At 51.1% G+C, this 16,755-nt stretch overlaps 1 protein-coding gene across 2 annotated transcripts in view; it reads right to left on the bottom strand.

Annotated features, from left to right (window-relative positions):
- Positions 1 to 1,733: 1,733 nt before the first annotated feature.
- The window catches only part of NPLOC4 (NPL4 homolog, ubiquitin recognition factor), a 50,147-nt gene continuing 35,125 nt past the window's right edge, over positions 1,734 to 16,755 (bottom strand). For both annotated transcript variants that reach the window (XM_044938690.1, XM_006064202.3), the window contains exons 13-17: positions 13,186 to 13,257; positions 10,398 to 10,493; positions 9,139 to 9,255; positions 7,671 to 7,773; positions 1,734 to 4,041 (exon numbers count right to left, since the gene is read on the bottom strand). In XM_044938690.1, the coding sequence (XP_044794625.1) occupies positions 3,884 to 4,041; positions 7,671 to 7,773; positions 9,139 to 9,255; positions 10,398 to 10,493; positions 13,186 to 13,257 (546 nt within the window). In that variant the 3' untranslated portion in view covers positions 1,734 to 3,883. The remainder of the gene's footprint in view (positions 4,042 to 7,670; positions 7,774 to 9,138; positions 9,256 to 10,397; positions 10,494 to 13,185; positions 13,258 to 16,755) is intronic.

A 16,755-nucleotide genomic window follows, 5' to 3' on the forward strand; every position in this document is an offset into this window, starting at 1 on the left:
TGGCCAGACAGGCCAAGTTGAAGGGGCCCAGCAGCCAAGTGTTTTCCCAGCTTGAGTTAAACTGACCTCACCAAGGCTGATTTACCTACCGAAACAAGAAACCAGTGGCACAAATTCTAATCCCCCTTGTTGAGGTTGGTGCTCAACCCCTAGGGCAGTGGACAGCCACTGTGCTTCTGGGTTGGACCCAGCATGAGTGCACCATCTGCAGTCTGTCCTTTGCCCTAAGACCAGCTCCTGCTTGGCTTTTGGAATTAAAAGTGAGGACTCCTCTCAAGACACACGACTCTGAGTTCCTCCTCTACCTGCCCCCGCCAACCCCCACCTCCGAGTGCAGTGCTCTTGGCTTGTGTTATGACCACCAATCCTTGTGGGTGATGTGTCCATACCAATTTCTACTCTGATCCTCCCTGACTTCCAACACCAAGGGAACTACACTGAGATTGTCCCAGAGAAAATGACCATATGGGCAAGTGGACTGCGAGGAGATGGGCTAAGCCAGTCAGGCCTCACCACCCTGCTTCAGCCCTGACTGGCCAAGCACTGTGAAGTTGATCACTGCTCTGCCCCACTCCCTTCGGCTCTGGAGGGCTAGCAGGCTCCTGGCCCCAAACCCAGGCAAACCCGACACTCTGTGATACAAGGATTTATGACCATCAACAGTCTATCCTGAACGGCAAGGGGTCCCCGAATGCTGATCGCCCTGGAGAGTACAGACATGAGCAAGGGGCTTAGCCAGCTCAGGCGTGATGCAGAGGCCGAGCCCCTCATGTCCCTGGAAGGCCTGTGGCAGGAGGTGAGACAGCAGAGCGTGCTGTGGACAGTCAGTTGGTCTCTGTGCCACATGGAAGCTGTATCGTCTTCCAAGGACAAACTACTGACAGACAGCACTGGGGATGTGGTGGGGGGACAGGACACAGCATGTACAGGCAATGCCAATCACTTCTCATAGCAACGTGGAACACCAACATGTTGAATGTGCCAAGAAAGGGGGTGGCAGGACCCTGAGTTCTATTTCCAAGCAGTACCTTCCATTTGCTTGATTTTGAGGGGACGGGGGATATTCCAGAACCTCATTACTTCATAGAACCAACAAGGTCAGCAGCCTGAGCCATGCAGAGGGCAGAACACTGCTAGTAAAAGCAGGCAAACTCAGGGACAGGACTGGAGCTGGGAGCTGAGGCCACTCACCCCAGTCCAGAAGCTAAGCTGGGCCTGCCTCACCCTAGGGCCCCTTGGACATCAGTGGTGGTATTTCTTATATGTGTTCAAGGAGCAGTGGGTCAGTGGCCAAAGGACAGCTGGCTGTTAGGTATGTGTGAAGGCCGTCACTCGACAAGTAATTCAGGCCAGGCAGCATGTTCTGTCCAGGCCTTGCTCCCCTCGCACCTGTGTAAGTTCGCGGGCTTCTGGGCTTTGTCCTTCACCTGCTGCCTGGCTGCCTGCACCTGACCCACCAAAGGCCAGGAGCAGCCACATGGCTGACGGTGGGAAGGGTACAGGAAAGGCACAGAGAAGGCCAGGCTCTGCTCTTCCCGTGGACATCATGCTGGGACCACAGGGCCGACGAGCCTGGGCAGGAGGGGGCCTCTATCCTTCATACTCTAAACACATCAGCAGAGGACAGTGACGTGTGGAGAGGAAGTCATCAAGTCACCCGACAAGGTAGGCAGGTCAAGAATCAGAGCAGGGAGAGGCCTCAGGGCCCAGGAAGGACAAACGGGGCGCTGACAGTCGCTTCAGGTGCTTTTATTGGTTCACTTGCAGGGCTGGAGTCCAGGCAACGCTACTGCAAACCCAACCGACACATACCTGCAAGACCCAAGTGGGAGCACAGGGAGCAGACTGGTCAATGGAGGCTGGGCACCTAGTCACCCTTCGCTGAGTTATGGTGCCTGGTGGCATGAAAGGGTGTGTCCACATGAGGGCAGGTAGGATGAAGGTGGGGCTGGGGGCCCCCTCCCTTGTGTAAAAGGAGATGGCTAAGCTGCCTGGGCCTGAGTCTGCTGGCAGGGTGCCCCCGATCCTTATGCTGACCCCTGACTGTCTTTGGACAATAAAGTGCATTACTGAACAAAGAGTGACTCAAAACCAGAAGCAGAGAAATCACAACACTTTTTCTTTAGCTAAAAGACAGACGGAAATGAACTATGCAGATGCCAGAACTTCAGGGTGAGCAGGATATTGGTCGAAGAGAAGGTAAAGACCAGAACAAGTGGAGGAGGAATGGTGGGGGCCGCGAGGTCTGAGGTTAGCGCACTCCTGCTCCCCCTGCAGACTTACATCTGATCAAAGGAGCAGGCGACCTGGGCCAGAACACACGCCCAGCTTTCTGGCAGGCGGCCACAGATGAGCTGGGGAAACGGGGCTCTGTGCCTCGTGCCCCTAGAATAGGCCCAACCCACTGGCCACTTGAGTGTCCTATGCCAGGTCAACCCGGAGGTGCCAGGCACACCCCTGCCACAAGTAAACACAACACCCAGGTGTGCTCTGTTCACAGGCCAAGAGCGAGGGAGGGTCACATAGATTTGCGTCCTGCCCTAGGACAGAGACACGAAGTCCTCAAGCAGCCTGTCTGGGTCCACCTCTCCCGGGGATGAGTGCAGTGCAGCTCAGAGATACAGGTTTTTTTTTAAGGCAAAGAGGCATCAGGATGTCCACAGCTCCTGGGGAAGGGCGAGACTGGAACCCAGCTGTAGAAGAAACGCGGGACCCTAGAGCACGTGCAAGGTCTGACCACAACCTTTGTCCTGGGATGGCCTGGACCCACACCTCAGCACAGTACCCACTTTCCGACGACCCAGCAGCAGCTCCACAGCCCTCTACAACCGGGTTCCTACTCCCTGACCTGGCTTGTAACGTGGCCTTGTCAGAGGCCAGGGTCTAGGCAGGACAAGAAGGAATGGTGGGGACAAAAGGGACCAGAGGTTCCGGCCCTGCCTGGGGCCACCCAGCTCACCCGATGCAGGCCTGGTCAAGTGTTGGCTGCCCGAGGGGCTGCCTGCTCAGTGGGGGACACTGCCATGCTCCTGCTTGGTCCTGGGTCTGCAGCTGTGCCAGCCATGTGGCCTGGCAGCAAAGTCTCAGGCACTGAGGTTCACGTGTGAGGAGACCTGACTATGGGTCCCCCGTCCACTCACCCAGGCTGCACACACCTCCAGGGACTCATTAAAGGAGGGACGAAGGTGGAAACTAGTCTCTCTCACTCCCCTTTTATGCAGTTTTTATCTTAAAAAAAAAATAAATAAAAGTCTTCTGGGCAGGAATTACTGATTAACTGTTATTACAACCAAAGCAGACTTTAAAACCCCCCCATGGAAGCTGGGTGGGAGCAGGAAAGGGCGGGCAGCAGATTCACCTGCAGACCAGGCGGACAGGAGGCCATGAGCCCGTGGCCACGCATTTCCACTGCATGATGGCTACCAGAAGGGGAAGAGGTGGCCCTCACAGGCAGGGTCTGCCCCAGAGCAACAGGGTACAGAGGTCACCAAAAGCTCCCAACCAAAAACAGGAACAGGAGCAGGAACAAAAAGCATCCAAGGAAGGAAAAAAGAAAGCTGGATGGTGGCAGCGAGCCCTCCCACCCCGATTCCAGGTGATGATTCAGAGGCACCTAGTCCTTCTACCACAGTGGGGGCTGCTGTGGGCGGCCAGGTAAGGCCACACCGTGCCTCCACCAGGATACTGGTTTTAGCCCGCAGAGCACCAGCCTGACTCCCTCTCTTCAAGGAAGCCTGGTGCTGAGAAGCTTCCTGGGTCAGGGACCCCAGGACAGCCGCCCCTGCCTTGCCTTCAGGGCTGCTGAGGTGGGGCACGGTCACAACAATCTCGGCTTCCGAGAGGGCTGGGGTGGGTCCAGTCCTGCCAGCAGGGCCCGGGAGCCCTAGGTCCTGGGGAGGCTGCACATCTCGCAGTGGCCGGTGCCCGGCTGGTTCATGAAGGTGCAGTGCTGACAGGCCCACATGGCGGACGAGGCGGCATGTGTGGAGCCACCGACGGCTCCGTACTCTTGGAGGCCTGGAAGCTGCACACCAACCGTGCCTGTGGGGTAGGAAGAGCAGCAGTATTCATCCATTCTGCACAGGAAGCTGTCCCCCCCACTCTGAGAGTTGCTGCTTATCAGGACAGGAGGGGACTTGAAAAGCAACTGCCATGGGCGTGGACAAACGCGGCTTGAGAGCCCCACCTTGGGTCCTCTGCTCTCTCTCTCACACAGAGCCCCGCTAAGGAAAGCTGCTGTCTGCTGAGCAGAAGGCTGCCAGCTGTGGCCACTCACGCACCTGCCCACTGCCCCTGCCCAGCTGCTGTGTCAGTGGCTCCTTCCTTTTCACTGCTGAGCAGCAGTACGTGGTATGAAGAGCATCTCTGGTCATCTGTCTCCCTCCTGATGCACACTTGGGTCACTGCCAGTTTTAAGCTATTGTGAACAAAGCTGCCACGAATATTCTTAACACAAATCTTAGTGCGAATCTCTTAACACAAATCTTAGTGCGAATCTGTGTTTGTCTGTCTCTTGGGTAGCAGTGGGCTGGCTGGGTCATCCTTACCAGGGTGTGGGAGACCTCCAGCTGCTCTGGGAGTGTGTGAGCACGCCATGCAGCCAGTGTCTGCATCTCATCTCACAGCATGTAATGGTAGCTTATTTAATTTCCACTCTTCTGATGACTGATGGTGACCTTACTAAAGCTTTTTGTGGAACATCTTCTATGGCGTATCTTCTCCTAGTCTGTGCCTTGCCTTTTCAAGTTTTAGACAACATTTCTTCATGAGCCCAAGTGTTTCATTCTGATGAAGTCCACCTGACCAATCTTTTAGTCAGTGTTTTTCTCTGTCCTACCTTCAAGGTCCTGAACATATTCAACTTTTTTTTTTTAAACATATATCTTTATAGTTGTAGATCTTACCACTAGGTCTATCAGCCTGTGACAGACCTAATGTCCCAGCCTGTATTGATTTTTTGTTTCTTTGATTAAAAAAAAAAAAATCTTTTAGCTTCTCCTGCTGCAGCACACAGGCTCAGTAGCTGCAGCTCGCCAGATCTAGAGCTCATGGGCTTCAATATTTGTGGCACACAGGCTGTTGCTCCACAGCATGTAGAATCTTCCTGTGTCCCCGGCACTGGTAGGCAGATTCTTAGCCACTGTACCACCAGGGGAAGTCCTGTGTTGATTTTTATATATGGGGTGTACTGCAGAAGTCCAAGTTCATTTTACCCACACAGATACCCATTTGCTTCGACGTGTTTTCCTAAAAAGGGTATATCTCAATCAGGTGCCTTGTTATCACCCAATTCTCAACTCTCCATCTGGCCCATCAGCCTATTTATTCTCATGCCAACAGTACCCTGTTTTAACCATGGCAGCCTTACTATTGAAAACAGACAGTTCACATCCTCCAGCTTCTTTTTTTTTAAATATTTATTTCTTTGGCTGCACCAGGTCTTAGCTGTGGCACGCAGGACCTTCGGTTTTCACTGCAGCATAAAGGATCTTTAGTTGTGGCATGCTAACTCTTAGCTGCAGCATGTGGGTTCTAGTTCTGTGACCAGGGATCGAACTTGGACCCTCTGCGCTGGAAATGCAGAGTCCAATGGCACCCCACTCCAGTACTCTTGCCTGGAAATCCCATGGACGGAGGAGCCTGGTGGGCTGTAGACCATGGGGTCGCTAAGAGTTGGACACGACTGAGCAACTTCACTTTCACTTTTCACTTTCATGTACTGGAGAAGGAAATGGCAACCCACTCCAGTGTTCTTGCCTGGAGAATCCAGGGATGGGGGAGCCTGTTGGGCTCCTGTCCATGGGGTTGCACAGAGTCGGACACGACTGAAGCGACTTAGCAGTAGCAGTAACCACTGGACCACCTAGGAGTCTCCATTCTTCTTTTTTCATGATTGTTTTCTAGCCCCTCTACACCCCCAGATAAAATTTAAAACTTTTTTCCCCTCCCTTCCCTTACAAAATAAATATGTCTAAGGGGAATGATGATTGAGATTATACCAATTAATTCTGGGAAAACTGACATCTTAGAAATATCTTGCCTTCCAGTCCAGAACAATGGTATTTCTTTACGATCTATTTAGCTCTTCTGGCAAAGTGTTAGCTTTCAGCAGAGAGCTCTTACATGGCATCAGTAGACTGTGTCATGAGATCGCTCACGTTCTGTGACTCTGCATCTGCAAAGGGTACTCCATTGCTAATTTACGTTACCAACCCCTGTGTAGTGAGCAGAGTTCTGTGAGTAGTGTATCTGTTGACAGCATTTGACAACCACACAGCATGTTTTAGCAAAGTGACAGGCGCTTTCCCAATAGAGGCTCCAGGCAGTGGGTCCAGACCATACCATCCTGCTACTGTGAGACTGATGCTTGACATAGGTCTGGGTTTCTTCCCACTGGAAGTATGAGGCGTGGAGCCAGTGGGACCCAGCTCCTATGGGGTCACTAGCGTTTCATTAGTTTCTAGTGAGGATGGCAAGGCATACCACATGCTCAGACGGAATCCTTTCCTCATCTGGTTTTCTTTTCTCCCACTGGGCCAGTGCTTATCTAGGAAAACCTTTTGGTCAAGCCACCCTCCTTTCCCAGCTTCCCCATGTGCTCTTTCTGGAGCTCTCTTTTTAGAGAGAGGGCTCCAAACCACTAAAGCTGCTGCAGTCAATGTTTCTGTGTGAGGCATCTGAAGAATAACAACAGGAGCTGGGAGAGCCCAGTACGTGGGAGAGCTGGACCAGGAGCTGAGACCCTGGCCAGCACCTCACACTGTCCACACAAGGACATGAGGCCATGGGCTTGGCTGTAGGAATTTGGTGACAACATTGGGTCCTCTGTTTCAGAACGTGAGGACAAGAAGTAGATGGCATGTCCAGCTCTTTTACCGTTTGGCTGTCAGAATCATATAAAAAGAAAACTTAAACAGAAGAGCAACACGTGAATACCAAGGCTCCTCAACTCCTGAACTTCCAGGTACTCAGTGTAGAGAAAGTAAGAATCCCACGGGGCTCCCTGTGGCCTGGGCTCCACTGAGGGTTTCCTGACTAATTCTGGCTCGAGTAGCTGCCCTCCAGATTGAGAAAATGTTTAAACACTTTTTCATATGTCCTTTCAGGTGTGTTTTCAGGGGGCATTGCAGTTCTTCTCAAAGCTACAGGGAAAAGGGCCACCAGGGTCACCATCCTCTTGAGCTCTTGGCGAGGGCACTGGGAGTATGGGGGCAGCTGGATGGAGGCTGATGGTTGGAGGCTCTCACTCTGAAAACACAAGATCCCCTAGTTCTATTCTCTTTTCCTCCTTCTCCACCAAGAATACTGAGGATTGATGGGGAAAGGGGAAAACAAAAGCCTGAGGAGCCCAAAAGCTGTCTGCACTCAGCACTTAGATGAGTATGAAATTCCTGTTCACCTAAAACAATGACTTTCAAACTACTCCTAGAATCATGTACAAAAATCCATAGAACTGTGTATCCAAGATGTGTGGCCTTTACACATATGCTACAGTGATTAAAAACATCTGTGGGCCCCAGCAAAGGTCTGTCTGTGCTTGTTCCACTGCCCACGATGCCATCAGGCTACATCTGGGGTCAGGTTTCCAGGGCCCAGGAAGAAGCACTGGGGCCTGAAGGGCAGGAGTCTGAGCCCTGGTCACGGGGGTTGCAGGAGGGGAGGACACTTACTGCAGAGCTGCTCGATGGTGGCCCATTGCTCAGACTTCTTCCAGGTCTGGGCAAGCTCCTCGTTTCTGGTCCTCACGGCCTCCAGCAACAAGCTGATGCTGTCCTGCAAGAAACCAGAATGGAAGAGTCCAACTCGCTTCACTGACAGTAGACAGACTTGCTCACAAGTTTTTCCTCCCCAATATCAAGACACACTTAAGGGAGAATTGCGAATATCTCCCAGGCTGTCACATGAAACGCAAAACAACACACACTTAGTCTATAAAGACAAGTGCTAAATTGAGGTAAAATGTAAATTCTTCCCAGAGAGCCCCAAGGTGACCACTGTGCTGCTCTCTCTCCTGGGCTGACTGCTCCACCCGCTAGGTAGTCACAGCTCACAGGCCTTCTCCTGAGGGCCCGGGCAGACGGGCAGGAGCCCCATGGCCATGAGGCCCACCCTCGTCCCTCTCGCCTCCCTCAGTCCTCTGTCTTCATCACGTGTATATCAGTGCGCTTTGCAACCTAGAACGCCAGGGTAAAAGTGCAGGGAACTAAATAGCTTTTATAATTAAAAGCCTACAAAGCCTTCCAGGGGCTCTCAGGCAGTGCCTTCAGAAAGTGCTCCCTAACAGATGACTGCAACAGCAGCACACGGTTTCCAGCGAGAAGGCCCTAAGCTTTCACCACCCTCCCGACCGGAGGGGCAGCAGCTGGGCCTGGGACTGCAGCTGCAACTCTCTGGGCTAAACAGGGAAGGCAAAGCTAGTGTGAAGCCTCAGGACGCCCAATGTCAAGTATCACAAGTGAGCAGTTTGGACAAAAACAAACACAAGATCAACCCAGCAGGGCACAACAACAGCTACAGAAAAGCAGTGGGAGGAAGGGGCCTTGCCCTTCTACTCTGTCTCCTTGTAGAAATGCGTTTCCTTGGGTCTCAGGCAGAAAAAGGGCCAAAGTAAAAAGACAGCCACAACACAACCCATGCAAGAGGCTTCCTGACTGGACCCGCTACTCCTGTGCTGCTCAGAAAGCAGCTGCCATCTGTAACACTTCGCTCTCATCTCCCCACAAAGCATGTCTTAAAAACGCCAACTGTGCAGCTGTGCGCCCAGGGCCTGGATGCTGGCCAACCTTCTGGGCCAAGGTGATAAACCAGAGCTGATTCGGGAGAAGGGGAGATCAGGAAGAAGCAGAGGCTGGGATTCTCAAACTGTTCCAACAGGAATTTTTTAATTGTTGATTTCTAATGCTTCCCTTAGAAGGACACAGCTAAGCGGCCTCTGCGCCCCGTATGATTTGTCCTCCGTCATGGAGGGCAGACACTTTTGAATAAGCTGTTCTAGTGCAAACTCTAAAACTGAGAAAGTCACCTGTCAAGGTCCTTGTGCAAAGCTGCTGCCCACAGGACAGGTTAAGGGGGCCTTAGCTGCTCCGGTGCTGCCCAGAGTGCTCCAGTCTGAGGACAGAAAGCCCACCTGGCTCGTACCTGCAGAGGCATGACGTCGTTGGTGACCAGGAACAGCAGGAGGTGGAAATCCGATATAGTGTCCAGGAACACAGATGAGGTGTTCTGGGACAGGTAGGTGGCCAGGCTGTGGAAATCCTAGAGGTCCAGGTAAGGGGGGGGGAGGAGGGGGAGACAGACACAAGCACCCGTTGGTCCCAGGTCAGAGTCGGAGGAGAGCCACTGTCCTACAAAAACGAGACTGACCACATTTAGAGCTGAGGGATGGCCCACCCACTCTCCTTCTAGAACCATTTACTGGGAGCCAGGGATTGAGGAACGCAGCTGCAGAGGAAAACTTCCAGGAAAACACTCAGTACATTTGACTTACGGAAGAGTGTAAGCAACATGTCTGTGAAACTGACCCAGCTGTGAGACACATTCAAACTCACCTCTGGGGAAGAGTGGGAGTGGGAAGGTCACGTGGGGCTGCAAGAAGCCCTGTCTGTCCGGGTGCATTGCTGACCACGGCAGCAGAGTAGTGAGGAACAGGAATTGAGGCAGAGGGATGGGGGATTATATGACACTAACACTTTCAACAGGACTGAAGCAGGACATTCAAGGGTGCTACCCCGGTCAGTGGCTCTGCTCCTCCACCAGCACCTGGCCAGGTGGGCGGTGAGGAAACCAAAGTATCAGAGAGGCCCTGGACACGAGTCACTGCTTCAGAAGAAACTCTCAACGCAGACATTCTCTAACCAGGCCCCTTTCTGCAGCGCCTGTGATCAACTTGGGATGTGTGTTCACAGGCCACTGACGTGAGGACACGGCAGTCAGGGTAGCTCTGACTGGCCTGATGTGCAGGTGAGAGCCGAGGTGGCCAGGCCACATGAGGCCCCATGGTTTGGATGGTGCCAGAGAAACGTGGCAAGGTGATGCGGTAGAGGGCAGAGCACATAGCAAAGCAAGACACCGCCACAAAAGACGGCACTTACCAACAATCAATAACCTTGCTGGAAGAGGACCTGAAGTGACCAATAAAACAGGCCCCCTGAGAATGGTCCTTCCGGCAAATCCGCAGGCCTGAGGACTTAGAGGGATTTGCCTCTATGCTCATCCACTGCCGCTGCCCTGGAGAGGGCTCATGCGATCAGCAGTATCTTAGAAAAAAGCCTAACCAGGCTTTGTCACAAGAACGAATGAGAGTCAGAAACCTTGATACTTTCTAGAAAAACAATAGTGACACTAGATAAACAAGCAGCAGCGACTTTAAATTATGTTTCTAAAGACAAAGAGCTTACCTGTGTCTCACCCAATACATCCCGGTTTTCAATAGGAAATGGATTTTGTGAAATAGAAAAAGTATAAACTGGATCCTTGGGGAAAGTTGTTGTGATCTAATGAACAAAAACACAAACCCATGATAAATTAATTGTGTCGTAAACAGGGATGTGGGCCCTGAGTACACCAATCCTTGGAGCCCCGAGCTGCTCACAGGAGCAAAGTCCTAACTGTTCTACCCTGAATGGGATGCTTAACTCTTAGGACAGCCCCTAAATGAAAATTCTGAAACTGTGACTCTCAGAGGCAAATAAAGACTCATTTTTCATAGCTGGTAAGACTGTGGTACCCGTGGGCAGTTTCCTAACTCCATCTCCACTGGGACGGCCTCTCAGCTGCTCTCCCGCTGCCAAGGGGGAGCTAGAGGGTGGGCCACGGGAGAGAGCAGAGGCATGAGCGCCATCTCAGGAGCCAACGCTGTTCCCACCACCATGTCTGGAGGGCAAGTGCAGAACCAGTTCCTGATGGTTTTGAAAGCCATGGTGCCCTCCAGCGAGCTGGCTGAGGCCCCTTCCAATTCCCAGGCACCACTCCATGGAGCCAGGGCATGACCAGGCAGGAGGAGAGGCCAGGCTGGGGAGATACAGGGCATGGCTCTCCCCTGAAGATGGCTGGAGCCAGGAGCTCGCGTCCAAATCAGGGCCGAAACCCTGCAGGGCCTCAGACGTGGTTCAGAAATGACAGAGGGCATTTAAAATTCAAAATCAATAGAAGCTACAGGGACAATGGCAAATGTGCAAAAATCAATACAAATCCAGTTTCTCATTCCTCCTGGCAGGTGCCCCTCCCCACAAACGCACCCAAGTGTGCACCACCATCAGCCATCTTTTGGTTGACGCAGCTCTTCCCCTGCAATATGACACTAGCAGCAGATTACACCTCGTCCAGATTTAGCACAGCTATTCTGGTTCCTTCGGGACTATTTCTAAAGAATTAAAATGTGGCTCTGGCCTGTTTTCTGCATCAGTGAAGGCAGTGAGCTGTGCCAGGCTGGCTGGCCCAGGACCCGCTGTGCCCGTGCCAGCGCTGTGACAGTAAGCTGAGCCGTCAGCAGCTCCTTCACTCGAGCCCTGCTGGCCTTTTATGGATGAGACCACGTGGCCTCGGGGCACAGGGTGTGAACTCAGCACAGCGCCAAGTCCTACTGTGAGGCCTCGCTTGGTTCATCTGAGAGATACAAAGATCGGAGAGCCCATGCCTCCTAAGGCTCTGTGAGGATCAAGTGTGCCCAGTCATGTGGAGCCTGCAGAATGGGCAGCATACGTGGGGCTCAGTCTCAGCTGCCATCATGATTCTAGAGATGGCAAAGGGGCCACCTCACTGCAGAGACAAGGCCTGTGGCGGGCTCACACCCCTCCCTTTGGAAGGCAGATACAGGAGTGGACCGGCAACAACAGAAGACCCACTAGTAAGTAAATGTGGAATCAAGGGAACTATTTGTTAGACCTGTAACTGCCCCTTGGAGAACTTCAGAGCCAAGTTCACATGTCAGTCTGAATATCCCAGAAACCCAGGGGAGAGGATGCAGGGTGTCAAGCACTTTATTTTGTGCTCAAGCCCTCTCCCCACCCAGCCTGCCTGGCAGACAACCCCCTACATGCGAAACACCTCCACAGAAGGCCTGAATGGCTGCCTGGCCACGAGGTTTATTTAAAGTCGTTAAATGTGCTGATCAGGTGGGGGTTTGGGGCTGGGTGAGGAGTGAGCACGCCTGTCTGGGCACCTGCTCCAACCTCCTTCCACAGGAAGAGAGCACGTGAGTATCACAGAGTGGAAGGCTTCCCCATCAACCAAACGGTACTGCAGCAGCACTAAGGCAAGAGCTTAGCTCCTTCGTGAAAGGAAACGGGTGGGGAGGCCACTGGGAAAGAAGACCTCAGGAAGCTGGCTTTAAATCACGCAGACCCCCCCTAAGTGTATACTCCATCAATCTGTTTTCATCTTAATTACACCCTAGGTAGTCTAAAAAGCAGATGCCTTTATGGCCTAGGTAATAAATATGTTCTCGGGAGCTGTCAGTGGGAATGGAGCGTTGGCGGGCTCAGCTCACAGGGACCCGCTGCTCCAAATGCAATGATACTTTACAGCCTGAATCACATGCCTGTCCTAGTCCAAATGCGGCCTGAATTCATCCTGGCAGGCAGCAGTTAGGAAATGAGCCACCTCCCGTACCCTGTACAGGACAGAGCGCAGACTGCAGCAAATGCATCAGGCTCTGGTCCTGCAGCACGTGCTGCCCTCTGCCCGTGACCACATCTCCGTGAGCGGAGCACACCTCCAGAAAGGAGCCAAGGCTTGGGGATGGTGTGCCAGTACCAGGTGCCTTCCTGGCTCTTACAGTGCCCTCCCAGAGACCATGCTGTCCCTTCACTCAAGGGCAGAGTCACGGCTGTGTTCCCTACGGATCGACTTGCAGCAGCCCACCATGGGCCTGGCTGTGGCGGCCGCTGTGGCCAGGGCAGAACCTGCGCACAGAGCCAGGGAGAGGCTCACTGACCTCTGCGGCTGCTTGGCCTAGTCGGTGGTCCTTTGCTGCACTGTAGATTGGGAGAAGTTAACCCCTTAAGTTGTTTTTAAGGAAATAAAAAACAAAAAGCCCTTAAGGTTTCTAGCTTTTCAGGGATGCCAGGAGCTCAGTGACTCAAACGTGACTATTCTGCGCAGGCAGAGGGGCAGGTGTTCAAGCGGCGCCCTCTCAAGGCCTCCCCCAGCCGTCCTAACCTCCGCGGGGAGATGACACACACTTACATCTATGATCAGATACTCCACAGGCAGGGGGCGGGCCAGCTGGGTGATCTCGTTGCCAAACTTGTCTATGTCCTGAAACAGGAGACAAAGGTCCAGGGTGTGAATGCTGACCTGTGATGGGTTTTCCGTCCACAAGCTTGTCTCACTCCTTAAATTACTACAATTCCTGTTGAAGTGTATGAAAAGCAGAGAGGAAAATGTGCACATTTTTGCAATGACTCCACCTTCCGCCATTTCATGGGGGCCACAACTCAAGAAAGTAGACTTGCTCTTGGCCACAGGTTTCTCTGCCCCCCAGCCTGGTGCTGAAGCTGTGGGAGACAGACCCCAGCTCCCTTGAGGACAGGTTCCTGGAAACAATCCCCCTCAGGCTGCATCTGTGCACCCCGCCTTCTCTATAAGCTCTCCCAGTCTCTCACCTGAATCCTAACTCTTAACAACCTCCCTCACACCTTTGGAAAACCCAACTTCATGGAAACTTAATCCTTACACATTAACAAAATAAACACACACACACACACACACACACACACACACACACACACACACGAGTACACATACTACTACGCAAACATGAAAACCCCACCACCAATCTGTCAAAGTCTAAACTTGTTTTGCTTTGTCAGATGCACAGAACATAAAGTTTAATTATGGGGAAAAATGGCCAGCATATGTTCATTAATCATAAAATGACAATTAGATCTGATTTATGTCAAACATGCTGAGTTCAAACAGAGCTCTTGAAATAAATTCATAAGAACCAACGCTTTTCATTAAAGATTCTGCAAGAGAGGGTCATATTTTCTATCTAACTCATCACTTAACATTATATAAATCATTCATTGAGTCATATATAAATTAGACATCCATAATTTCCAATTATGGGACCTTACATAAAAGTTTATGTTTATTAAAGCTCTCAGACCCTAATGGATGCCAAGCAGACCTCCCTGGGGCATGCAGGTGACGCAGGGCCACCCCAGCACATCACACCTTTTGGGGAAGTCAGAGGCCCATGCCGTCTTCTGAGACAATGTTCACAGGCTGTCCTACATTAAACCGAGTCTGTTATCCTAACCAGAAGTCTAGAGGCTCCATGCAGCCCTGCTCCTTTTTTTTTTCTTCCAGATATTAAACTCTTTGGTCCATAGCACATCTCAGATTACCCACACCTTCTCTACCTTTTCTCGGTTCACAACCCAGAGAGCTGCTGGCAAGCATGTGCCCCTCTGCCCTTCCAGAAAATGGTTCAGATACATCTAAGCAAACACATCTAACCAGCCACACAGGGAGTAAGAGCACCAGCAGAGGACAGGTTCCTGGAAACAATGCCCATTCTGTCTGCCCTCCTCGGAAGCTGGAATCCTGTCCCCTCCACCTGGGCAAGAGTCCTTGGTCTTTCCACATGCTCACTGCTGCAGCATATGGAGTAGGCTTGCCTTCCTGTGGCTCTACCAGCTTTGACACTGGCAGCCCAAGACATGAGGCTTGCTGAATGGGTCCTGGGCCCCAAAAGTGGTAGTTTTTCAATAGAGGAAACATGGTAGGAGGCGGGAATCAAACCCAATCAAACTACATCACCATTTCCAAAAATACATGCTTGCCCCTACAAGAAACAACCTGCAACAACTCACACATAATTAGCCCGTCTGGAATTCATCTTCAAATCTAATTAAGCTCTAATATGCAGAGACATTTTCACAGCACCTGTTCGCTTTAATCTTCCCCTCTAGGGATGTTTCTTGCTAAATGCCCCCCTCTCTTTTTTTGTGTGTCATGCGATTCTCTTTCAAATTTAACTACCCCACTGTACCCTTCTGCTCCCCAAGAAAATAAAGGTGCTGCATCCCCCTCTCTTCCCTGGAGGAAAAGCAGGTACCTTCTATCTCTCCCCCATGCTTTCACGCAAATGTTTTTGCCAACCAAGCCCTAGCCCCACACACCATTTTAAAAGGCAATTACTTTTTATGGGCGTTAGCAAATGTCAGGCAGAATACACTAGGAGGAAGACATCTTAATTCTAAGTTTGGCAGCCACCAAAGTGTCAGCAGTTTTATCTCCACCTGGAGCAAGACACTGGGAGAGTCAGAAATCGAGGTCCCTGACGCCTCGCTACCTCCCATTGGTCATGTCTACAAAACGTCAATGAGAAATCCAGGGATCTCTGTCTGTGTTAGCTCAGAGGCAAGCAGGCTTTGTGCCAGGACAACAGCAAAGTCCACTGACTGGGTGGCACCAGCTTGCTTTGGAAAAGGTGAATGAAATCCTTAATGTATTGCTTTTCTCCTTAAAGAACTGGCAAGAAGACAGTAAGTGAAACTAGCACCTTGATCTGAGACTTCACAGGATAAAGCAAGAAAAAACAACATTCTCAGGACAAAGTCTCTTAAAGAATCACCATTTAGGAAGCAGTCCAGTTGATAAGCACCTAAAGAGCACTTGTTAGCAGCAAAAGACCAGCAGAGCCTGGTCCAGGCTCGACAGTGTGTGGATGCACCCAGCGGGCCCCAGAGCACACGGAGGGCACAAAGGGGTATGAGGACAAGCTGCTCTGCCAGAGATCTAACAGCCAGGAGGGGCAGAGGGCAGGTGGCACAGCAGCTGTGTCCACTTCAGACTCCAGATCTCAGTACCAGGACTCGGGCTCTGCTCCTCCGCAGCCCTGCCACCAAGGGTGTGCATGTCGAGCCTACTTCCACCCTCGTGGGGATCTGACCACAGACTTGTCATCTCCAGCTCAATGGAAAGAATGAAAGCCAAGCTCACAGGTCTCAGAAGCCACAGAATCCCTCTTCCTAGACTGGGATATTGTTGCTCAGTTTTTTCTCTCGCTGGCAATTTCTTGGTTCCTTGATACATTTTCCTGAATAATGCTGGAGGCAAACACAATCTCCTGTGATGAAAACATTCGTCTAGAATTCCCTGGTAGTCCAGTTGTTAGCACTTGGTGCTTTCACTGCCAGGATTCAGGTTCAATCCCTAGTTGGGGAACTAAGATCCTGCAAGCCAAGTGGCACAGCCAAAAATAAAAGAAAGTTTTAAAAATAAATAGGCAAAAAATAAAACATTTGCTTAAAAAAGTTGAATAGTGCAGAGTCTTGCCCTAACAAATATAAAACTGTATTATGAAACTACAATAAATAGATAAATAATGGATAAACATTATAAATCTCAATGCAAAATTAAATCAAAAAGCACTAAAAGAAAATATAAGTAAATAGATAGCTTTAAATAAAGTAAAGAATTACTTTCTAAGTATGATAACCAAAGCAGGAATTACAATTTAAAAAGATTAAGGTATCTCTGAATCAGAAAATGTTAGAACTTCCTTTGTATGTAAAGTTAAAGAAATGATATATATGACAAAGGGTTTACATATAAAGACCCCTCATAAATGAACACAAAAATGATGAATCGCCTTACAAATACCTCAGGGAACAGAGAGGCAATTCACAGAGAAAACAGCAATGCACACAAGAGACTTGGGACAGAGTGAGTGCAGAGCACGGGGTCCCGAGAGCAGGGCCCAGGTGGGTGAGCGGACGAGCACAGGGCTGGTCTGCAGCACAG

Source organism: Bubalus bubalis, chromosome 3 (genome assembly GCF_019923935.1).
Source record: "Bubalus bubalis isolate 160015118507 breed Murrah chromosome 3, NDDB_SH_1, whole genome shotgun sequence".
In the NCBI taxonomy this organism is placed as follows: domain Eukaryota; kingdom Metazoa; phylum Chordata; class Mammalia; order Artiodactyla; family Bovidae; genus Bubalus; species Bubalus bubalis.